Source organism: Herpailurus yagouaroundi, unplaced genomic scaffold, assembly GCF_014898765.1.
Source record: "Herpailurus yagouaroundi ecotype Mexico unplaced genomic scaffold, PumYag 162487, whole genome shotgun sequence".
NCBI classification, from domain to species: domain Eukaryota; kingdom Metazoa; phylum Chordata; class Mammalia; order Carnivora; family Felidae; genus Herpailurus; species Herpailurus yagouaroundi.
Genome location: NW_024423211.1, coordinates 33,957 through 54,925, shown reverse-complemented (window position 1 = coordinate 54,925; position 20,969 = coordinate 33,957). Strand labels below are relative to the sequence as shown.

Sequence of the window (20,969 nt, the reverse complement as noted above, 5' to 3'; positions counted from 1 at the left end):
AAGCAAGAAAGTTTTTCAAAGTTTAGACTGTGTAAAAAATGCTTAACTTATTCCAACCTCATGTTTTTCTTCCTCAGGAATGAAGCTTCGCTTCCGTCCTCTGGTTCTCTAAGAAAAAAAAGATGCCACAGAAATATCTAATGTTTAATTAATAATAATAAAAAATACTCTCTGTTAAATGTTACTGCTTAAGTTAAGGACTTGGAAAATTAGTATTTCTAATTAATACTGTATTCCTCTAGCAATATTTTGTTAACAATTTATCTATGAGAGATAAAAACATAACAAATGTACTTTACAAGTTCTTTACTTTTAAATTACACAACTTTCTGATAGGAAAAATAAGTTCTCCAAAATCAGAATGATTTTTTTCAACACTTTATACATGTCACACAATTATGATTTATCTAGAGCATTTCAATTTTCGTAACTTATATGCTTCTATAGCTGAAATGCTACACCTGGACTCCTCCTACTTCTAGTATTCTCATGTGTGTACATACATGTTTGTATAATATAAAGAATTTCTGGGGCGCCTGGGTGGCGCAGTCGGTTAAGCGTCCGACTTCAGCCAGGTCACGATCTCGCGGTCCGTGAGTTGAAGCCCCGCGTCAGCCTCTGGGCTGATGGCTCAGAGCCTGGAGCCTGTTTCCGATTCTGTGCCTCCCTCTCTCTCTGCCCCTCCCCCGTTCATGCTCTGTCTCTCTGTCCCAAAAATAAATAAACGTTCAAAAAAAAGAAAATTTAAAAAAAAAAAAAAGAATTTCTAACTGTCATAAAAAAAGTGGGAGTAAAAGATCTCAGATGTCCCCAAATCCTAGGTGAAATTAAACATGGTATAAATTACTTACTTTAAACGAATTTAGTTGAAAGTTTACATCAATTATTTCACAACATATTTACTATTACAAAGATGACCTCTACATGTTCAAAAATAATATATGGGGTGCCTGGGTGGCTCAGTCGGTTAAGTGTCTGACTTTGGCTCAGGTCATGAGTTCAAGCCCATTATCGGGCTCTGTGCCACCAGCTCAGCGCCTGGAGCCTGCTTCAGATTCTGTCTGTCTCTCTGTTCCTTCCCTGCTCACACTCTCTCTCAAAAATAAACATTAAAAAAATTTTTAATAAAAAAGTAATATAAATACAATGGTATTTGCGGCCAATATGTTAAAAATCTTTATCCACATAGGACAGCCTCCTGTAGATGTGTAATCCCTATGTTCAGACCACAGCTCTTTAGAAAGATTAAAAGAGAATGGAGGCACCATTCACACAAATTATTTTGCCTGACTGTTGAGATCAAGGAACATTCCCAAATTAGAACAGGTACCAATAATTCTAAACAGAAATGATGTCCAATACATTGATGTCTTCCTAAATTACTCTCATTTCAATTCTTCATAATACTGAGTCCACTGTCATTTAATAACATTGCCAATTGATACTGTTTAATCTACCCCTAGATAACCAAGCGTTGACTAAATTAGTCATTCAAAGGAAGTAAATTTATAAACTATATGTACTGCTAATCAGGATGTTCTAATTACATTATGGAATAAGTTAGAAAAAGACTATATCCAGGAAAAGGCTTTAAATGCAGTCCCTACACATTAAGGAGGGCACTTGCTGCCATGAACACTGGGTGTTGTATGTAAGTGATGAATCATTAAATTCTATTCTGAATTCTATTCTGAAACTAGTATTAGGCTATATGTTAACCGACTTGGATTTAAATAAAATTTAAAAAAAAAGAAAAAGGAAAACACACACAAAAATAAAGATATTTTCTCCACACATATACACAAAAAAAGAAAAAAATCTTTGAAGTTACTGACTGAATTTACTGCCAGAGTCAATGAATTATTCACCTTTGTAACTCTGGTACACAGGAAGCAAAGTATCTGGTACTAAGTAAGCACTAAATAAACAGTGGTTGAATAACGCATGGATAAAAAAATTTAAGATAGATAAAATAATTAAGAGTAGGACCTACATATAATCATTCTTACTTCCAAAAAACAGTACTGAGCCTTGCTCCTCAAAATATCAGTCATGGCCCATAAATTCTGGCATCCCCTGGGAGCTTGCCAGAAATGTCGAAATTCATGCTCACTTCGACATACTGAATTAGAGTCTGCCCTTTAACAAGATCCGCAAGCAAATTATACACACATTAAAGTTTGAGAACATCAGTATGAAGAGTCCTTAATACTGACACTTATCCAGGTTTCACCTATAACCTTGAAGCTAGCTCTTTACATATTCATCTTTCCTTTCTGTGACATTCCTGTTCTTTATGCTTTAATTTCTGTCCTCTGACACAATTCATCACAAAACTGGTAAAAGCCTTGTCCTATTCATCTTTCTTGACTTAATTAAAAATAATACAACATGTACTACATTAAAGCTCAATAAATTTGTTTTAATCAAATAAGTGGGTAGATTGAAACTCATAATTATACTAGATAATACAAATGATAAAACAACTGACAAAAAGGATAAATTACTGTTCCCTTCTCTACTGATCTATTTTTAATTTGCATAATTTATGCAATAAGGTCATTTCAATAAGGTGATCCAAATAACCAATATCAAAGGGGAAATATTGAAATTACTCATTTGAGTCCCATAACATCTAAGAATCCCCAAAAGGCCTTCACACATTCCCCTATTTTTCTTCATTCAACCCATCTTTAGGTAATGAAGTAGCAATTCAGTTTGTTTCTTTATCTAGTAGTAAACTGCTACCAGTAATTGGGGTTCTTTTTTGCATAGAAGTCAACTACTACCAGGTTTTTAAATTATCTAACCATTGAATTAATTTTTGAAATATATATGTGAATGTCCTAAGTTCATGTTTGCAATTCTTTTGAAGATATACAATAATTTAACATTTCTGATTAATACTTTAAATCCTTAAACCTCTCATATGATTGCATCAATTGCAAGTTTTTCATACCCACACTGTAATTAATATCATAAGGCATAAAGCCAAGAGGTGATACCATCACACAATGGCATAGTTGTATTTCTCAATAAATTTCTTATTTAACCATGTATATGTCTTATGAAAGTGCTATTTTTTTCAAGTTTATTTAATTGTTTGAGAGAGAGAGAGAGAGCATCAGAGAGAGGGAGAGACAGAATCCCAAGCAGGCTCTGAACTTCCAGCGCAGCGCCCGATGCAGGGCTGGATTCCACGAACCATGAGATCACGACCTAAGCAGGAATCAAGAGTCAGATTCCAACCAGGCTATTTTTTTAAAGTGCTATTTTTTAAAATGTTTATTTACTTATTTCTGACGGGGGGGGGCAGAGAAAGAAAGAGAGAGGGAGTGCGCACATGCACACGTGTGCATAAGTGGGGGGTGGGCATAGAGAGAGAGAGGGAAACACAGAATCCAAAGCAGGATCCATGTTCCAAGCTGTTAGCACAGAGCCAGATGAGGGGCTAGAACTCAGGAACAATGAGATCATGACCTGAGTTGAAGTCAAATGCTTAATGGACTGAGACACCCAGGCACTGCAAAGTGCTATTTTTAAAATGAATATATTTATAATTACCCAAAAGAGTCATTTTAAATTAAGTATAGTTATTACCAAATGGTAATCTTTGATGTATTTCTGTGGTAATTTTAAATAACAAAACACAAGTAACATAAACAATTTCCAGCCAGAAAAAAAAAGAGGTGTTATAAACAAGATGAAATTATAGCATCTTAGAGCTCTGAAAAAGCAGTCCAAAGAAGTGACTTGATGATTACACAGCTGATAACTGACAGAGGCAAACTTTAAACTCAGGTAGCTCAACACTTAATTCAGTAATTTTTGTTGCATGGCAATCCAAGGTTAATAGTATAATCCCAAGTAGAAATGAGTAAAATTATTACAAGAAAGCAAATCTCTTATTTCCACTTGAATACTTAAATAAATTATAACAGTGTGATGCCTAAAGGAAAAATTCTTGTATTTTGAAACAAGTAGAAACTTCCTTCCAATTAAGAGGAGACTTCAATACCTTAAAATGACACTATAATCTACCCAACTTGGCATTCTATACAGTACAATGACTAATAGAATCCAGTACCAAAGTAAAGTACAGCAATCTTCTTTTTTTGGCATTTATCACACCAGTAATATTAAAAAAAAAATTAATCCAAACACAGTTTTTTGCAATACCAAGTCCTCCAACTAGGGAAATACTGGAAATTGTTGTTTGCCCCCTAGTTTTTTTTTTTTAGTATTTATTTATTTTGAGGGAGATAACGCATGCATGTACACATGGGATAGGAGCAGATAGAGAGGGAAAGAGTTTTCTTTTCCTAGTTTTATTGAAGTGGCAGCCACTGTAATAATGACAATTCATAACTGCCTACAATCGCAACAGGTAAGATATCTTAAACATGGTGTCCCTGAAAGAATCAGAAAATGTAAGGGTAAGAGTTAAAAAGGGAGAAATGATGCAAAAAGGAATAACAAAAACATGTTTAACTCATGCAACAAATTTCAATTATCCAAAAGCTTGCTCTATCTTAGATATATAGAAATATTCATAACTGGGTGGTCATTTCATGATATATATACATTGAGGCTGATGTTATTTTAGAAGCATAATAATAATAATAATAATAATAATAATAATAATAATGCAGGGTGAAAACAGCATGTGGAAGAAGGAAGAATTTTATTTAACAAGTATATGCTTTAGAACTTAACACAGATACATTATCTAGAATTCCCAATGACAGAGGTTCAATTGCAAATATTTCTTTCTTTGAACCTCACTCCAAATCTTGACATATTTCTGGTTTTTTTCTGTGTTGTTATTTTGTAAGAATTTTATTATTGCCTAGGGAACAATGACAATCTGAGTTGCATAGATCACATCTACCTAGCTCTTTATCTGCCTCTGGTACATTTTTTCTTTTTTTTTTTTTAATGTTTATTAATTTTGAGAGAGAGAGAGAGAGAGAGACAGCGCATAAGCGGGGGAGGAGCAGAGGGAGAGGGAGACACAGAATCTGAAACAGGCTCCAGGCTCTGAGCTGTCAGCACAGAGACTTCGCGGGGCTCAAACTCACAAACCGTGAGATCATGACCTGAGCTGAAGCTGGACGCTCAACTGACTGAGCCACCCAGGCGCCCCAGTACATTGAAAACAGAAGGTGATAAACTATCCACAAAGAGAGTGTGCCATGGTATTACGGACAATGTATCTAAGTTAAAAAGGAATAAAGTATTTTTGCCTAGCAAGCATCCTTTTAATAGTTTATTCATCCGAAAGATATAATTAAATGTTTCAGTAATTTCACTAACATTTGGACTAGAAAACATGCAATGAATTTTAATTAATTCTTGAGCACTGGGGTTATTTTAATTTACAATGAAGCTAGATTCATGATGATTTTCACAAGGTTAGAATGATTCATTTGACAAATGAACTAAATTTCAAACTAACAGACAGTACCTCAACATCTTTGATATCACTAAGATGGGTTTCACATATTCATTTGTGTGTTTTCTCTAAATTTAACATGTATCTTTTTTTCACAATTAATAAACTAGCTATATGTGGTTAGAAGAAACATAAGGAATGCCTCCTTGTGTAATTTCTACATAAAAAGAGAAAATGGTTATTCGTGAACAAAATTCTAAATTCAATGTTAATTAGGACAATCAGGTCCTTGAAAACCTGTTAAGCTAAAATTCGGATTTATGCTGAGGAATCAATGCCAGCAACTGTGTGGCAGTTGTACAAAATCATTCAATATAATTTTTTTAATTTTTCAAAATAAATTTATGTAACATAAAATTCCTTAAAAAATAAGTATATGTTTTCCAGTCATAAAACAATATATTGGAAACAATTACTTAGTAAAGCTCATATGATATTCAAAATAAAATAAAAACTATATATGTATCAACAAGCACCATCTGTTTCTACTGGCTACTGGCACATAACAGATGGAATGGTGATCACCAAAACTGAGTTTTCCCCCTTCTTGTCAGTTGGCTATGGAGTTTATTTTTATCTAATTTAATTTTAACGGGGTTAGGAAAATATGTAGAATGAAACTATGACTGATTTTTCTTAACACTATAAATTAAAATAACCACACGCCTAATTAAAAGTAGAAAAAAAATTATACATTGTACAAATTAATAAATAAGGATCTATAAAATCCTTCTCATGAATGGTGGTATATTCAAAATAAGTAAACTCCTGAAGCTCTGACTATTCTTTGTTGTTATTCTACATTCCAGGAAGTAAATAAAAATTACAGCTTTCCAACAGGCAAAAAAAAAGCACAGCATGAGTCTTTGGGCTCTGAATAGATTATCTGAGCTAAGGATACCCATAGTAGATCCCTTCCAAGTAAGCCAAAGTGAGTTACATACAGTCCAGTTCACCACAAAAATTTCTGCCAGGGTTTTTTCTAAGGATCTTTAACAAACAGAGGCTATACAATCTGTTTAGTACTTCAGAGGTCACTTTAAGTCTAATAAGAGACTCAATCTCTGATATCTAAAGCCTCAATACATAACCCTTTATTTCCAGAACTGTGATAATTTAATTTAAAAAGTATAAAGATGACAAGTAAGTTAAGACACAATGCACAGTAATCTTTAGTCATTTCAATAGGGCTGAGTCCACATGTTTCTGTTTCCACTTAAATTAGCGTCAAGAATTACACATACACACACACACACACACACACACACACACAGATATGAACACACACAAAAAAAACCATATTCTGGTTTTTCAAATTCTTAGGATATAGGTTCTAACGTTGTTAAATAGGCTACTATTTTGCATGTGTAAAATTAGTTTAAAAACAAATGTAATGAAAGAACACTCTAGGATACTTGATTATCTCTCGAATGAAGAATGCCACTTGAAACAGGCTATTGACTTCAGACTTTAAGTTAGATGGAAAACAGTTTAACCAGGTGCTTAAGTTTTTTTTTTTTTTTCAAAATAATGATCTATAACAAAAGGTGCCCCCTGAAAAACAATATGCTTTTAGTCAAAGTTGCTAAAAAGTACTTGGGACTTTTTAATGCATTTATTTTCCAAAAAAGGAGATCTATAAAACAAAATAAAATGTATGAGATAGGAAAAAAGATGAGACAACTTCAAAGAGAGTAGAAAATGATGCATGTGTGTAAAAGACTATGAGAAGATAGGTCCCAATAAGTCCTTTGGCACTTGTATAAAAAGATGAAAAGTCACTAGATAACATAAAGTATAGAGAAAATGAAAAGAAAATCTGAACGCTTTCAAGTTACATTAAAGTTATAAGAAAATACGCCAAAAAAGTACAAACATCAATTTTAAACGAACTTCAAAAGGGACATAGGTAAGCTAATTTATATTTTCTTCAAAAGCAATTACCTTGCCTAAAAGCAAATGAAAAGTTTCCACATAAAAAAATAATGCAGAGAAAATGTCTACATAACAAGGTACTTACACAAAAGTAGCCCAGGCAGCCTTTGAGTAATTACATAGTTTCACCAATGAAATACAATTAATATATAAGGAGAATCGGACTAATTCCCTTCTAACCAATAAAGGACTAGAAAAAAAAAGACTCTTCCAAAGTACACTAGCTTCAGGTGCATAGCTATTTTGAAAGATGGAAAAAACTCATTTGTGAAACACTCTGTAAGTACCCGGTGTGAACCAAACCCTGCAGAAGTAGATAATAGACCTAAAGTGGTTGCCAGGACAGCTCCTATTCTCTTGGGATTTCAGGTCCTCTAGTCTACAGATCTTGCTCAGATCTTTCAAAATCTCAACTATAATCAAAATTGTTCCTGAATTTAGAGTAAGTACTTTTTAATACAGTTAATATAATATAAAACTCTACATTCACCTTAAAGATGGGTATAGGAAAAAAAAAAAAAAAAGATGGGTTAAAAAAATGCCTAACAACAAAAAATTCTCAAAAAAAAAAAAAATGTAACTGGCAACTCTCAGGCAGGAATGGAAAAGGAAAGAATTCATTCAGACTGGCAAAGGATGAAAAATATCAAGGATGGTAGCAAAAGCATTACTAAAATGATTAAATATAGTATCCAACTAAGATACTGGAATTTTAAGTGAAGGCAAGAGGTATGTGGGTAACTAGGACACTGTATAATTGTGACAAAAAAAATGGCTATTGGACTAGGAATGTTAAAAAGCACCCATGACATAGTGAGGTCAAAGGAATTAGGATTTAATCATGATTATTTCACATACATCTTAAAATTAAAATCCAGTATTATTTCATATAATCCCATCTCTGTACCCATTTGGAAAACTCTTCACAAATATCCCCGATAGTCATATAGCTTCAATTATAGCCAAGAACAAGGAAGCACGTTTTCACAGTAAGACAATTCTAATTGTTATTGGTACCAGTTTTACTGTCTGAACTTATCCTAGCATTCAAGTAACAAAAGTTTAAATATTTAAAAATAAGTTGCCAGATCTCTATTATATAAAGGGTCTCTGTCCATTTATTAAATTAATAACATAAAAACAAACTTAATTACAATTGTAATAAGGACAGCAAAAGAAAACAGTGCTATGGGAATAATCTTCAATTATTCCTCAGAGTATCCTTCTGGATGGAATATGACTATAATATCACATTGGATTTTGCTTTCTTAGCTCATATGAACTAAAATTAGGGATGAGGGCAATAATAGATTATTTAAAGCTGTACAACAGATGTGTAATCTCAGTCATTTTTCATTTGCTTAAGAGTCCAACTAGAAACATCATTTTAGCCATGTTACATAGCACAGATAAAAGAGAGGGAAAAGGTGCTGTATCATTCTTTTCTTTTTAAAATATCATCAGTGTCATTAGCCAGCAAAGAATGCAAATCAAAACCATGAGATACCACTTCACGCCCACTAGGATGACTATATAAGGACACAAATAAATGTTGTTAAGTATGTTAAAAAAAAAAAAAAAAAAAAAAACTAGGGTCCTCATACACTGCTGGTGAGAATAGAAAATAGTATGGCCAGTTTAAAAGCAGTTTCTCAAATGTTCAAATCAGAGTTATCCTAGGACCCAGCAATTCCACTCCTAGCAATACAACTAAGATAAGTGAAAACTCATGTTCACAACAAGGCCTGTATGTGAATATTCATAGCAGTATGATTTATAACAGCCAAAAAGTGAAAAACAAAACAAACCCACATATATCCATCAAGTAACAGATGAATAGATAAATTTAAAAATCCAGTATATCCATATAATGGAATATTACACAAAAATCGAAAGAAATGAAGTATCATACATACCATAACATGAATAAGTCCTAAAATATTATGGTAGGTGAAAAAAATGCCGTCATAAAACACCACATATTATTCCCTTTATAAGGAATGTCCAAAATAGGTAAATATACAGTGACAGAAAGTAGATTAGGAATTGCCCAGGGCGTGTGGCTAGGAGAATGGAGAATAGAGTCACTGGTAATGGGTATAGGAATTTTGGTGGGAATGGGGGTGCGGGGAGGAGCAGAGCAATAAAAACGTTCTAAAATTAGGGGCACCTGGGTGGCTCAGTCGGTTCAGTGTCGGACTTCAGCGCAGGTCATGATCTCACAGTTCACAAGTTCGAGCCCCGCGTCGGGCTCTGTGCTGACAGCTCAGAGCCTGGAGCCTGCTTTGGATTCTGTGTCTCCCTCTCTCTCTGCCCCTCCCCAGCTTGCTCTCTCAATCTCTCTCTCTCTCTCTCTCTCTCTCTCTCAAAAATAAATATAAACATTAAAAAAAAAGTTCTAAAATTAATTTTGGTAATGGCTGGACAATTCCATGAATTTACCAAAAACCACTAAATTATACAACATTAAATGAATGAATTGTATGGTATGTGAATTATATCTCAATAAAAGTTATAAAAAAATCAGCCATAAGTTGATCATTTTTAATTGTAGCAAACTTTAAATAATAATGAACCAATTTTCCATTACTGCTTAAATGATTTTATATTTAACTTACATCTAAATAAAGCAAAAATGCCTTTCAAAATCATTTCAATATCCATCAATGTTGAAAAAACTAATTAAGCACTACAAAATTCATCTACTGACTCTACATCATTTACTCCTTTTAAGTACTTATGTGATTTAGACTGGGATCACATGGATAACCCTGGTTAATCTTCCTATCTCCAGATCCATAACTAAATTTAATCATACCTGCAAAGTTCCTTTGCTATGTAAGGGAACATATTTACAAGGTCTGAGGATTAGGACGTGGACATTTTTGGAGGGCCATTATTCCACTTACCACACTAGAAATCAAATGTATACACAAACACATTTATTAAAGCTATCATCCTATAGATGGAGATAAGGCATTAACAATGACTATTTGAAAAAAATACAAGTAACACTTAAAAAACAAAGTCCTGAAGTAAGTAACAATCACACAAACTATATAGTTAAGAGATAAAATGTTACTTTGGTTTAAAATTCAGCAACATAAAGGTATAAGGGATTTCACTCCCTCCCTATGCTGTTAAGAGATTACTCCTCTCCCACCAGACACAGGGGGCATATTCTCTGGAGAAAAAAAAAAAACTAAACAGACTCTGGACAATGGATTATCAGGCACAGAGAAGCGAACAGTGAGACAGCAAAACAGAAACCAGAAGGTTTAAATGGAATTCTGTTTCTGAACTGTGAGACCTTTAGCCCTTTTTTCCTTACCTGTCCAGGAGTCTGGCAGTTAAAATTATACCTACCAGTTAAGAGATAAGAGAATAGTTCTACTGAACTGATGTAGAAAACATCTACAGATACTGACATTTAAGGTGTTCTCAAAGAATACGTCCCCAGATCATAAAATCACAGCTATAGGGAAAACGGCTTAAACTTAATTACTATATATATATATACATATGGACATCAAAGGATCCCCAGGCATCTGAAAGCTTCAACATGAAAGAGACAAACACAAACAGAAATAAGGATCCCAGAGGAAACAAAGACAATGAAGGATACAAAAGAAAACTGAAAAGTAATTACAATAAATATTCCTAAAGAGATAAAAGAAGTTTTTGCCATCATGAAATAAGAACATCTGTTATTAAAAGAAAAAGGAACAATGGAGGTACATTACACATCCCAAATCAGAAATTTAGCAAAACAGTTGGAATATAAAGTTGAGAAAATCTCCCAGAAATTTAAAAGAAAAGAAGAAAGAAATGAATATTATGATTAAAAAAAAAAAATCAGAGATCCAATCTAGGAGCACTAAAATACAATTAGTGGAAGTTCCAGAAAAAGAAAATAGAAAAAGAGAAGGATAAAAATTACCAAAGAAATAATAAAAATTCATTTCTCAGAACTAAAATACATGAGTATTTTAAACAGAAAGGGTTCAGTGAGCTCCCAGAAATGAATAAAAATATACCATACCAAACAAGATACTGAATCATACCACTGAATACAATGGAAAAAGATAAAAAAGCCGGAGAGATACAAGACAGGGGGGAAAAAAAGAGTTACAAAAGCAGAAAGCAATACTTATAGCCAGGAGTCAGTCAAGTGATACCTTTAAAAAAAAAAAAAAATGTAGGGGTGCCTGCATGGCTCAGTCGGTTAAGCGTCCGACTCCAGCTCAGGTCGCGATCTCGCGGTCTGTGAGTTCAAGCCCCGCGTCGGGCTCTGGGCTGATGGCTCAGAGCCTGGAGCCTGCTTCCGATTCTGTGTCTCCCTCTCTCTCTGCCCCTCCCCCGTTCATGCTCTGTCTCTCTCTGTCCCAAAAATAAATAAAAAACGTTGAAAAATAAATTAAAAAAAAAAAAAGAAGAGAAATGAAGTTTCCTAAAAAAAAATCTGTACCTATTTATCTAAAAAAATAAAATAGTGGATATATTAACATTTTTGCTGAAAATGTGCAACACTCATTAATAATTAATAATCTTAAGTGATAAATGAATCTGTATTAAAACTAAATTATTAGGATTTGATCTAATTAACTTCTCTAAAATTTTGTCCAGTTCATAATGCAAGAGGCTTTTGCTATCAAATTGGCTATTATAAAAACATGTTGTGGGGTGTCTGGTTGGCTCAGTCATTGACCATCGAACTCTTGATTTCAGCTCAGGTCATGATCTCATGATCTCACAGTTCATGGGATCAAGCCCCATGTCACCGTGGAACCCACTTGGGATTCTCTCTCTCCCTCCCTCCCCTCTGCTCCTTCCCGCCTCACACTCATGCTCTCTCTCTCAAAATAAATAAACATGTAAAAAACAAAAACAAAACCTATTGTAAGAAAGACAGCTATAGGTATAATGATACCTAAATTTTTACACTAAATTCCCTGTATTCCCTAGTTAAATTACATTTATTTCAGGGCCACCTTTTTATCAGTATACCTCCTTGACGTAATAGACCATGTCTTCATTTTGGTGTTCTACTCAGGATTTGTTGGCAAGTGCCTTACATTATTAGTTGCTCAAGAGATACATGTTGAAAAAAAATTAACCTGGTCATTGTTCATTAGTAGGACTAGGAACCACAAATAAAGACTAGAGAGTATGGAAAGACCTGGATTCCCACACAGCCAATTTTTATTGCTTAAGACGGAGAACTATTAAACTCTGAAGTAAATATGACTAAAGCACTCACAAAAAAAGATAACTGCTTATAGTTTTGACTATTACAAAGGAAATACAACATAAATTTGAGTTCCTATATATTATAAGCGAAAGTTTATCTTGAAATACTGTCTTCTCTTTACTGGACTCTGAAGGTTTACGAAAGAGGACAACATAGCTAAAGATCAAATAACTGAGGTTAGAGATTGTGTTGCATGCATCAGAAGTTACAATCTATCCTCTAAACGATATGAGATAAAGCTGAAAATGAACAAATCAAAGTAGATGAAAAAACTACAGAATTACTGGGATCTCAAAGGTGTGAAAAACAAAACAATTAACTCTTAAAACTAGAATACTATAAAATCATAAAACACACTATATGATACTAGATAGTGAATGAATCACAGATCAGTAAAACAGCAACTACAAGGTCAATAGGATTACAAAGTTGTTTTGGCTCAATGACAAACAACCTTGAAAGGCAGAAGAAAGAAGATATTACCTGAAACTAGTGGAAAGGAGGTACTGTAATAAAAATTCATAGTTGAAAGATTAAAACCACATAACATTTAAGAAATTCAATTTTTTTTTTTTACCAAATACAAGAATCAAAGAAAAACACTATATGTGAAGTATCAGCATTTTACATGATTAAAATGTACTGATTAAAAGTGGGCTAGGTATATAAATTAATTCACTGTCCTATAAGAAGGTTTTCATGCAGGAGAATAAAAGCATTCTCCCAGTACAAAAGAAGCTAAATTATATTATGAAATGAGATTCCAGTCCCAGAGACTAAATATTTTCATTCCTATAATGAAACATACATAAAAAAATTCCCAATTATTATTACTGGCTATCAATGCAGCAGTGAAAACTACTAGTTTTCTCCAGATTGTATAATTAGACATGTGAAAGTTACTATTTTATTAAGTAATATTACCCTATGTACTGAATATATATATATTAAAAGCATAGGCTCAACCCTAAAAAACTGCATAAAGGCAGACTTCTGAAATAGACATTGGCAACAGATGGTACAAATTGTAGGAATTCTACAGAAAAGAATTGCTTAATGTAATTTAAATAAAAGGAGCTCTCTGCTGAAATCTTTGTGAAAAGCCCTTTACACATTTGTGTAGCTTCTATAAATAGAAGAACAGTGGAAGAAACTCACTGGGTTAACAGAGGCTGACCTAACATCACAAGAAACTTTTTTTAAGGTTCTCTACTTCACCCACATTCCTTCCTTTTAATTAACTAAAAAGAAAAAAAAAAGGGAGAAAAGAGAAAGAAAAAAGGAAAGAAAAAACCTGTGACTAAAAACCTGTGACATAAATGAATGGCAAACATTGTGAGGGCTCAGCTGGACATTCAGCAAGTCAGGGAAGCAGTTAACCCTCTCTCTATTTTAAAACACTGCTGAGTCTGTAAAAAGTCCAGGTTCAACTTCTTTGACCTACACTGAAGTTATCCTTTTGGTATTTACAATTCTTTAAGTCACTGTCTGTATTTATGCTGTTAGTGATTATTTTAATCATCTTATCAAGAACTTATTGCATGCTCTGCACAATGCTCAGTGCTGGAAGAAAACATGAAATATTATCAGTCTTCAAAGAGCAAAGAAAAGGGAGTGAGAGTAAAGAAGTCTGGAAATGTCACTTTTTAGATCACCTAACACTGCCAAGTACTACATTAGGCACTTTTAAAAACTGCAGTTGGTTAGTACGCTAGATTGTCTTTGGTTAATCTGACACACACCTCCATCACCACCACCATCACCTTACTCTGTTTAAGGCTGGAAACCACACTTCCCATAGTCTTCCCCCACAACCTTCTATAGTTCCATGTTAGTGACCACAGATTTGAAACATTTAAGTGAAGACCATTTTACTCAGGAGGTCATGGGAGTCAAATGCCTGGCTTTTTCACATGCTGTGCAGCCATATTCCTTTCCATTTGCTCCCAAGTCATAGTCCTGGCAGGCTTTGCAGACTTCCCCACAAATCCTCATTTTTCACCTACTCAACAGTATTCTTAGGGCTAAGATCTTCACTGTCAAAGTCTCTGACCTGGTGTCAGCAACTACCACTGACTCGGAGCTTCAAGATAAATATTTCATTGACAATTTCTCTGATGTTTGACAGAACTCCTCTGACCAGTGGTGACAGATTTCTTGACATCTACAGCCCCAGATATACCAGCAGTGGTATAACCCCCTAATTCCCCACAGAGTGAATTCCATTTTCTTGATCAAACCCTTAGTCACTAAGCTACTGAAATCATGAGAAGCCTGTGATTCTGGCCTTAGGAGAAGTGCCAGGAACAATCCTACCCAGAAAGGCAGCACAATGAGTACTTAAAAATATGGGCTCAGGAGCTGATTCCCGGCTCTATCATTTAGAAGCTGTATGTCCTTCTGCAAGTTACTTGACATCTTTGCCTCAGTTTCTCAATTGTAAAATGACAATGACATTAGTAACTACTTTGTTAGTACAGTAATGACAATTAATATAAAATACAAAGTAAATCACAAGTAATGGGTAAATAAAAAAAATGCTTTTCAACGCTTCTCATTCTGATTTTCTAAAACCAGATCATTCTTCTTTTACTTATTAATACTTTAATAGTTCCATGTTACTTGAACTATGCCCAGATTACTTTTCCATATGACTCACTGATCACCCTTTCCTTTTTTTGACAGATACACCAAAAGAAATGTCAGAAAATCAAAGTTCAAAATATGTACCCTTGTAATAAAGGCAAATTCAAGGCATGTGAATTAGACTGGGGGAGGGTAATGTTGGGAGGAAAATCAAAGGAGACTTTATAATTTTGAATTTCTTTTAACAAAAAGTATTAACATACTACTTTCACAGCTAAAATTCAATTTAAAAATAATTCTAACATTCAGAGTAAATGTTTAAAAATAATGATACCCTAACAATATAAGATAACATGAAAATATCAATCAGAGAAAATGTCTATGTTTGTATACAAGTATTTTCTGAAAATGTAATATGATTTCATTCTTACACTTAAAAATAGCTCTTTTAACCCATTATTTTTAAACACCAAATCTCTAGTGCTATCATTTTTTTCAAGTAACTTTTCTGGATAATCTTTTAACATCTTTGGATAGAAAAATAAATTAGGAAAGTAACAGTAACACTGGGACTACATACATCTATATCTATATATATATATATATATCTATATATATATATGTTTTAAGTTTATTTATTTATTTTGAGAGAAAGAGAGTACAAGTAGGGGAGGGACAGACAGAGAAAATCCCAAGCAGGCTCTGCACCAGCAGCACAGAGTCCGATGCTGGGCTCAAACTCATGAACCATGAGATCATGACCTGAGCTGAAACCAAGAGGCGGAGACTTAACTGAATGAGCCACGTAGGTGCCCCAAAAAGCATCTGTATCTTATTGGATCTACTGTCTCAAAATATGCTGTATTCGTTCATATTTCTATAAATCTTTATTAAGGAAATCAGAGTAGAATAAAATGAAAAATGACTTTCCTCAGGATCTAAATAATAAAAATATATTAAGCCTTGCCAAAGTGGTCTATTACCCATTGCACTCTCTGGCTATGATAAATGGAAACTTCCTGTCAGCAGTAAAGAATGGATGCCATTCTTCTAATAGCAGCCTTGTTCGGCACAAAGCAGGCAGTGGAGCACAAAAATGAGTCCATGGGCCCATCTCTCTTAACACTCATCAACCAAATGAACAAATCCAAAAGATATCTGTTGCTTAATCAAAAAAGCTAAGATGCAATAAACCAAATGTTTTAGGTGGATTTGGAGTATTAGTTAGGCAAAAAGACCATTGTGTACTTCTCTATCTTCACTGCCAATATCAAAGTATATACTTTTTTTCTACAGCAAGTTTCATAGTATTTACAATTTAGAGGGAAACAAGCAGACCAACACAGAAGAGCAAAATAAACATATACTGGCAGCCAATATATACACATGCTGCCAGTGTACTTAGAGATTTGCTGCTTCTAATTTTTTCTTTTTTTTAATATCAATTTCCTCAAGGTAGAATAACCTTCAAACAGTTTATTAACTTCTATACTATTGCACTGTGATTAAGCACAGTGATGCCAATGCTCATATAAGCTTGGGGGGGGGGTGGAATTCACACTCAGCTCAAAGTGCGAAGAAGTGTTGAATCTCATATTTTTTTAGTTAATTTATTCTTGAGAGATAGAGCATGTGTGCATGTGAGCAAGAGCAGGGGAGGAGCAGAGGGAGAGAGAGAAAATCCTGCACTGATAGTGCAGAGGCTGACAGGGGGCTCAAACTCAGGAACCATGAGTTCATGACCTGAGACAAAATCAAGAGTTGGATGCTTAACTGACACTCCGGTGCCCCCGAATCTCGTATCTAATGTGAATAAGCTCAGGTACACAAATTAGTAATTGGATATATGCCTGCCTTAGAGCACCATATTTCCAATGACACTACCAAAAGCCAAATGTTTGACGACTCCATTTGTACCTCAACTAAACCTCTAAATCTCTTCTACAAACCTTAAAAGAAAAAACACAGGTTCTTAATTCAAACTATCTGAGTTCAAGTCTTATTCTGCTTACTATCTATAAGATCACAGGTAGGTTACTCAAGCTTTCTGTGTCTCAGTTTTATTTTGAGTGAAATAGGTGTTATAATAGTCAAATATGAACTTATTTTTTATAAGAGGGAGTAGGCTGGAGGATTAGTACAGTGTCTGCATATGAGGCATACTCAATAAATGTTAGGTTTTACTACTAATTAAACAATCTTAGATAAAGGTAAACTAATCCCTCATGTCCTCTTCTGATTTACTGTCCTTTGCAAAAAGTAATGAAGTAAAATATCCAATGGTCAAATAGTAGGAAGAAATAAAAAATAATAAGCTGGTTGGGTTTACTGGCATTATGGCTAAACAGAAGTTAATAGTAGCAACATACAAGAATTTGGTCAAATACGCCAACATGTTCCCTTCTTTCCTTCTTTTGCTCCTTTACTACCATAAGAATGTTACTTTATATGTAAAGATATAAAGTATACAAAGTGAGAAAGTAATAGCAGAGGTAAGAAAAGTTGTTCATCAAAACAGGACTTCAATCTATGGCAGCCATGATCCTGTATGCATATATGTCTATGTATATACATACACACACACACATATATATACATATATACACATAGATACATATGTGTTTGTTTTAATTTGAGAGAGAAAGAGCATGCGAGGAGGGAGAGGGGAAGAGGGAGAGACAGAAATTTAGGCAGGCTCCATGCTCAGTGCAGAGGCTGACATGGGGCTCAATCCCACAACTCTGCAATCATGACCTGAGCTAAAATCAAGAGTTGGACGCTTAACCGACCAAGCCACCCAGGCGCCCCTCATTTTATACTTTTGATGGTTCTTGGACAACTCTACAGAGACAGTCCTTCAAAAAAAATAAAAAATTAAAGTGCTGTATGCCTAATTATAAAGACTGAATTTTTAAAAACAAAATTAGTCTAACCGAATATTAATTCACATATCCCACAAAAAAGACTTTTGAAACTAGAAAATACACTTTTACTAGCATGAAATAATCCAAACTATTTTTCTAAAAATTATGCTAGCACTATAACCCAAGGGAACATATGCTTAACAGAAATGGTAGAAAGTTGTAGAACAAATCAAAGTTGTAAAACAAATGATCATTTTAATAGTTTTATTAAGTGATACATTATTTTGAAATGAGAAATTAAGGCCTAGGATATATGTCATGAATTCCCTATGTCACAAAGGTAAATCTTCCTCAAAATTTTGATAGAGTAATATGACTACTGTGAAATGAAGTACACTTTGATCAATAATGGCAAGAAAAATTAAAACTAACAAAAGAAAATTTTTTTTAATTTTTTTAATATTTATTTATTTTTGAGAGAGAGAGAGAGAGACAGAGAAAAGCACAAGCAGGGGAGGGTCAGAGAGAAAGGGAGAGACAGAATCCAAAGCAGGCTCCAGGCTCCGAGCTGTCAGCAAAGAGCCTGATGCGGGTCTCCAATTCATGAATCACTAATCACAACCTGAGCAGAAGTCAGACACTTAACTGACTGAACCACTCAGGCATCCCCTCAATAGACTTTGTTACTGAGAATCTTATGCGTATTATATCTAGTTTTACAGATGGGGCAGCAAAGGCCCAGGTATTTTAATCAAAATCACACAATCTAGTTAATAGGATGAGGAAGGAGGGAGAAGAAAATGAACATAAATTGATGTTACTATGTCCCAGACATCATGATCGGTACTTTATGTAAATTATCTAATTTAATTTTCAAAGCAACTGTAATAGGCTGAATACTGGTCTCCACAATATCCATATCCTAATCCTCGGAACTTGTAAATGATACTTGGTAACAAAAAGAGACTTTGTATATGTAATTTAGCCAAGGATTTTGAGATGAATTCAGGTGGGCCTGAATCACAGAGGTTCTTATAAGAGGGAAATGGAAGATCAGAGAGGAAGCATATGTGAGTTTGGAAATGAGGTAAAAGTGGAGAAGAGGCTTGAGCCAAGGAATATAGGTGGCCTCTAGAAGCTAGAAAAGACAAGGAAATGGATAATCCCTAACAACCTCTAAAAGACCAGTCCTGTCAACACCTTGACTTTAGCCTAATAAAACTGACTGGAGACTTCTGGCCTCTAGAACTGTTAAGATAATAAATCTGTGTTATTTTAAGCCACCAAAATCATGGTAATTGTTATAGCACCTATAGGAAATTCATACAGCAGCTCAGCTGGGGAACTCGGGTTAGGGTTAGGTAATTTGTTCAATATCACAATACCTCTGTAATAGGAAGTTCAATGTGGGGCACCTGGGTGGCTAATAAGTGTAGTAATACATGTACCAAAATAAAAAGTACATGTACCAAAATATAAGTAGATGTACCAAAATACATGTACCAAAATATAAGTAGAAAAATACTAGGAACAAGAATTGAAAATTAAAAGGAGAGATAAATCAGTTATTTACTGTGAAAGATACTTGGTTATACATACAAATGAGGTGGCAGTTAGATACCTAGATTCCCATAATTAACAGTGTGCTAAGAAAAGAAAGTAAGCTGCCTCATTTTTAACCATACCATCTAATTAAAATGTTAATATATCTCTGAAACAGAACTGATAAGATAAAAAGTTAAAGTAACAATAGGAACTCAGCCTAAATGGTAAGATCAAAATCAAGATGACTGAATCACTCTCCTCTGCGTCTCTCATTCTTACATTCCTCGATCAGGTACTTGACCAATAGAATAGCCTCATCAAAGATTTTCTGAATTGCTGTATGGATTAATCAGGGGGGAAGGAAGGGAAGAAAAAAGTAAGAGTAATAATGATAAACATTATCCAGATAGTTATTTTCTAACTTCAGTCTGCATAAGAATAAAACCTAAAAAGTCTGCTTAAACCAACCCTAATTCTAAGTTATTAGTTCTTGGATGAGTCCAAACCTACATTCCAACAAACACCCCACAGATGACCTTTATGCAAGTAATTCGTGGCCTCTAGAACATCATTTCCAAAGCTGGTACCACTCAGCACTATATGATACAATAAAAAATGGTCTTGAAAAAAGTGCTCTTTGATAAAATAGGTTAGGAAAAAGTTAAAGTAATCATTATTCTAAACAGTAGTGTTTCTCAGACCTTGAGTATACATCTGAATTCCCCCAAGAAAGAAAGTAATCATACTGTATTTCCTAAAATTACTGGCCATAGAATCCTTTCTTGTGTTTTACCCACACATATCTACAAGAAGACTAAGACTTTTACACAAGAAAACAAGAGACAAATAATACAGTAAAAGGAATTGGAATAAATTAGAAAATTCAAAAGCTTCCTTATAATTCCAGGCTGTAAGAACAAACAAGTAAACTAAAAGAAAATATGATCCTCTTTTATCTGAAATAATACTAAACTATGGACACATAAATATCACTATAATATGTACAAAATTTCCGTCTCTGGTTAAAGATGATAACACTGGTCCTAAAGATTTCTTTAAACAGTAAAGAAAACGATGTTTCATAAAAGGATAATCTTTGCAAACACAGACACATGCTTTACTCGAATATCTTAATAGCCACATTGAAGTTATTGGCATTGAAGTTACAGAAAATGTATTAGAAATGAGCAGGCTTAGGGCGCCTGGGTGGCTCTGTCGGTTAAGTATCTGACTTCGGCTCAGGTCATGATCTCACAGTTTGTGGGTTTGGGCCCTGTGTCGGGCTCTGTGCTGACAGCTCAGAGCCTGGATCCTGCTTCAGATTCTGTGTCTC

General features: G+C 34.2%; 1 protein-coding gene across 1 annotated transcript in view; it reads right to left on the bottom strand.

Moving 5' to 3' along the window:
- LOC121026796 (PHD finger protein 14) overlaps window positions 1-20,969 on the bottom strand; it is a gene marked incomplete at its 5' end in the record, with an annotated part of 52,642 nt that overhangs the window by 705 nt on the left and 30,968 nt on the right. The window contains one exon of the mRNA XM_040469582.1: window positions 58-108. Within this exon, the coding sequence (XP_040325516.1) occupies window positions 58-108 (51 nt within the window). The remainder of the gene's footprint in view (window positions 1-57; window positions 109-20,969) is intronic.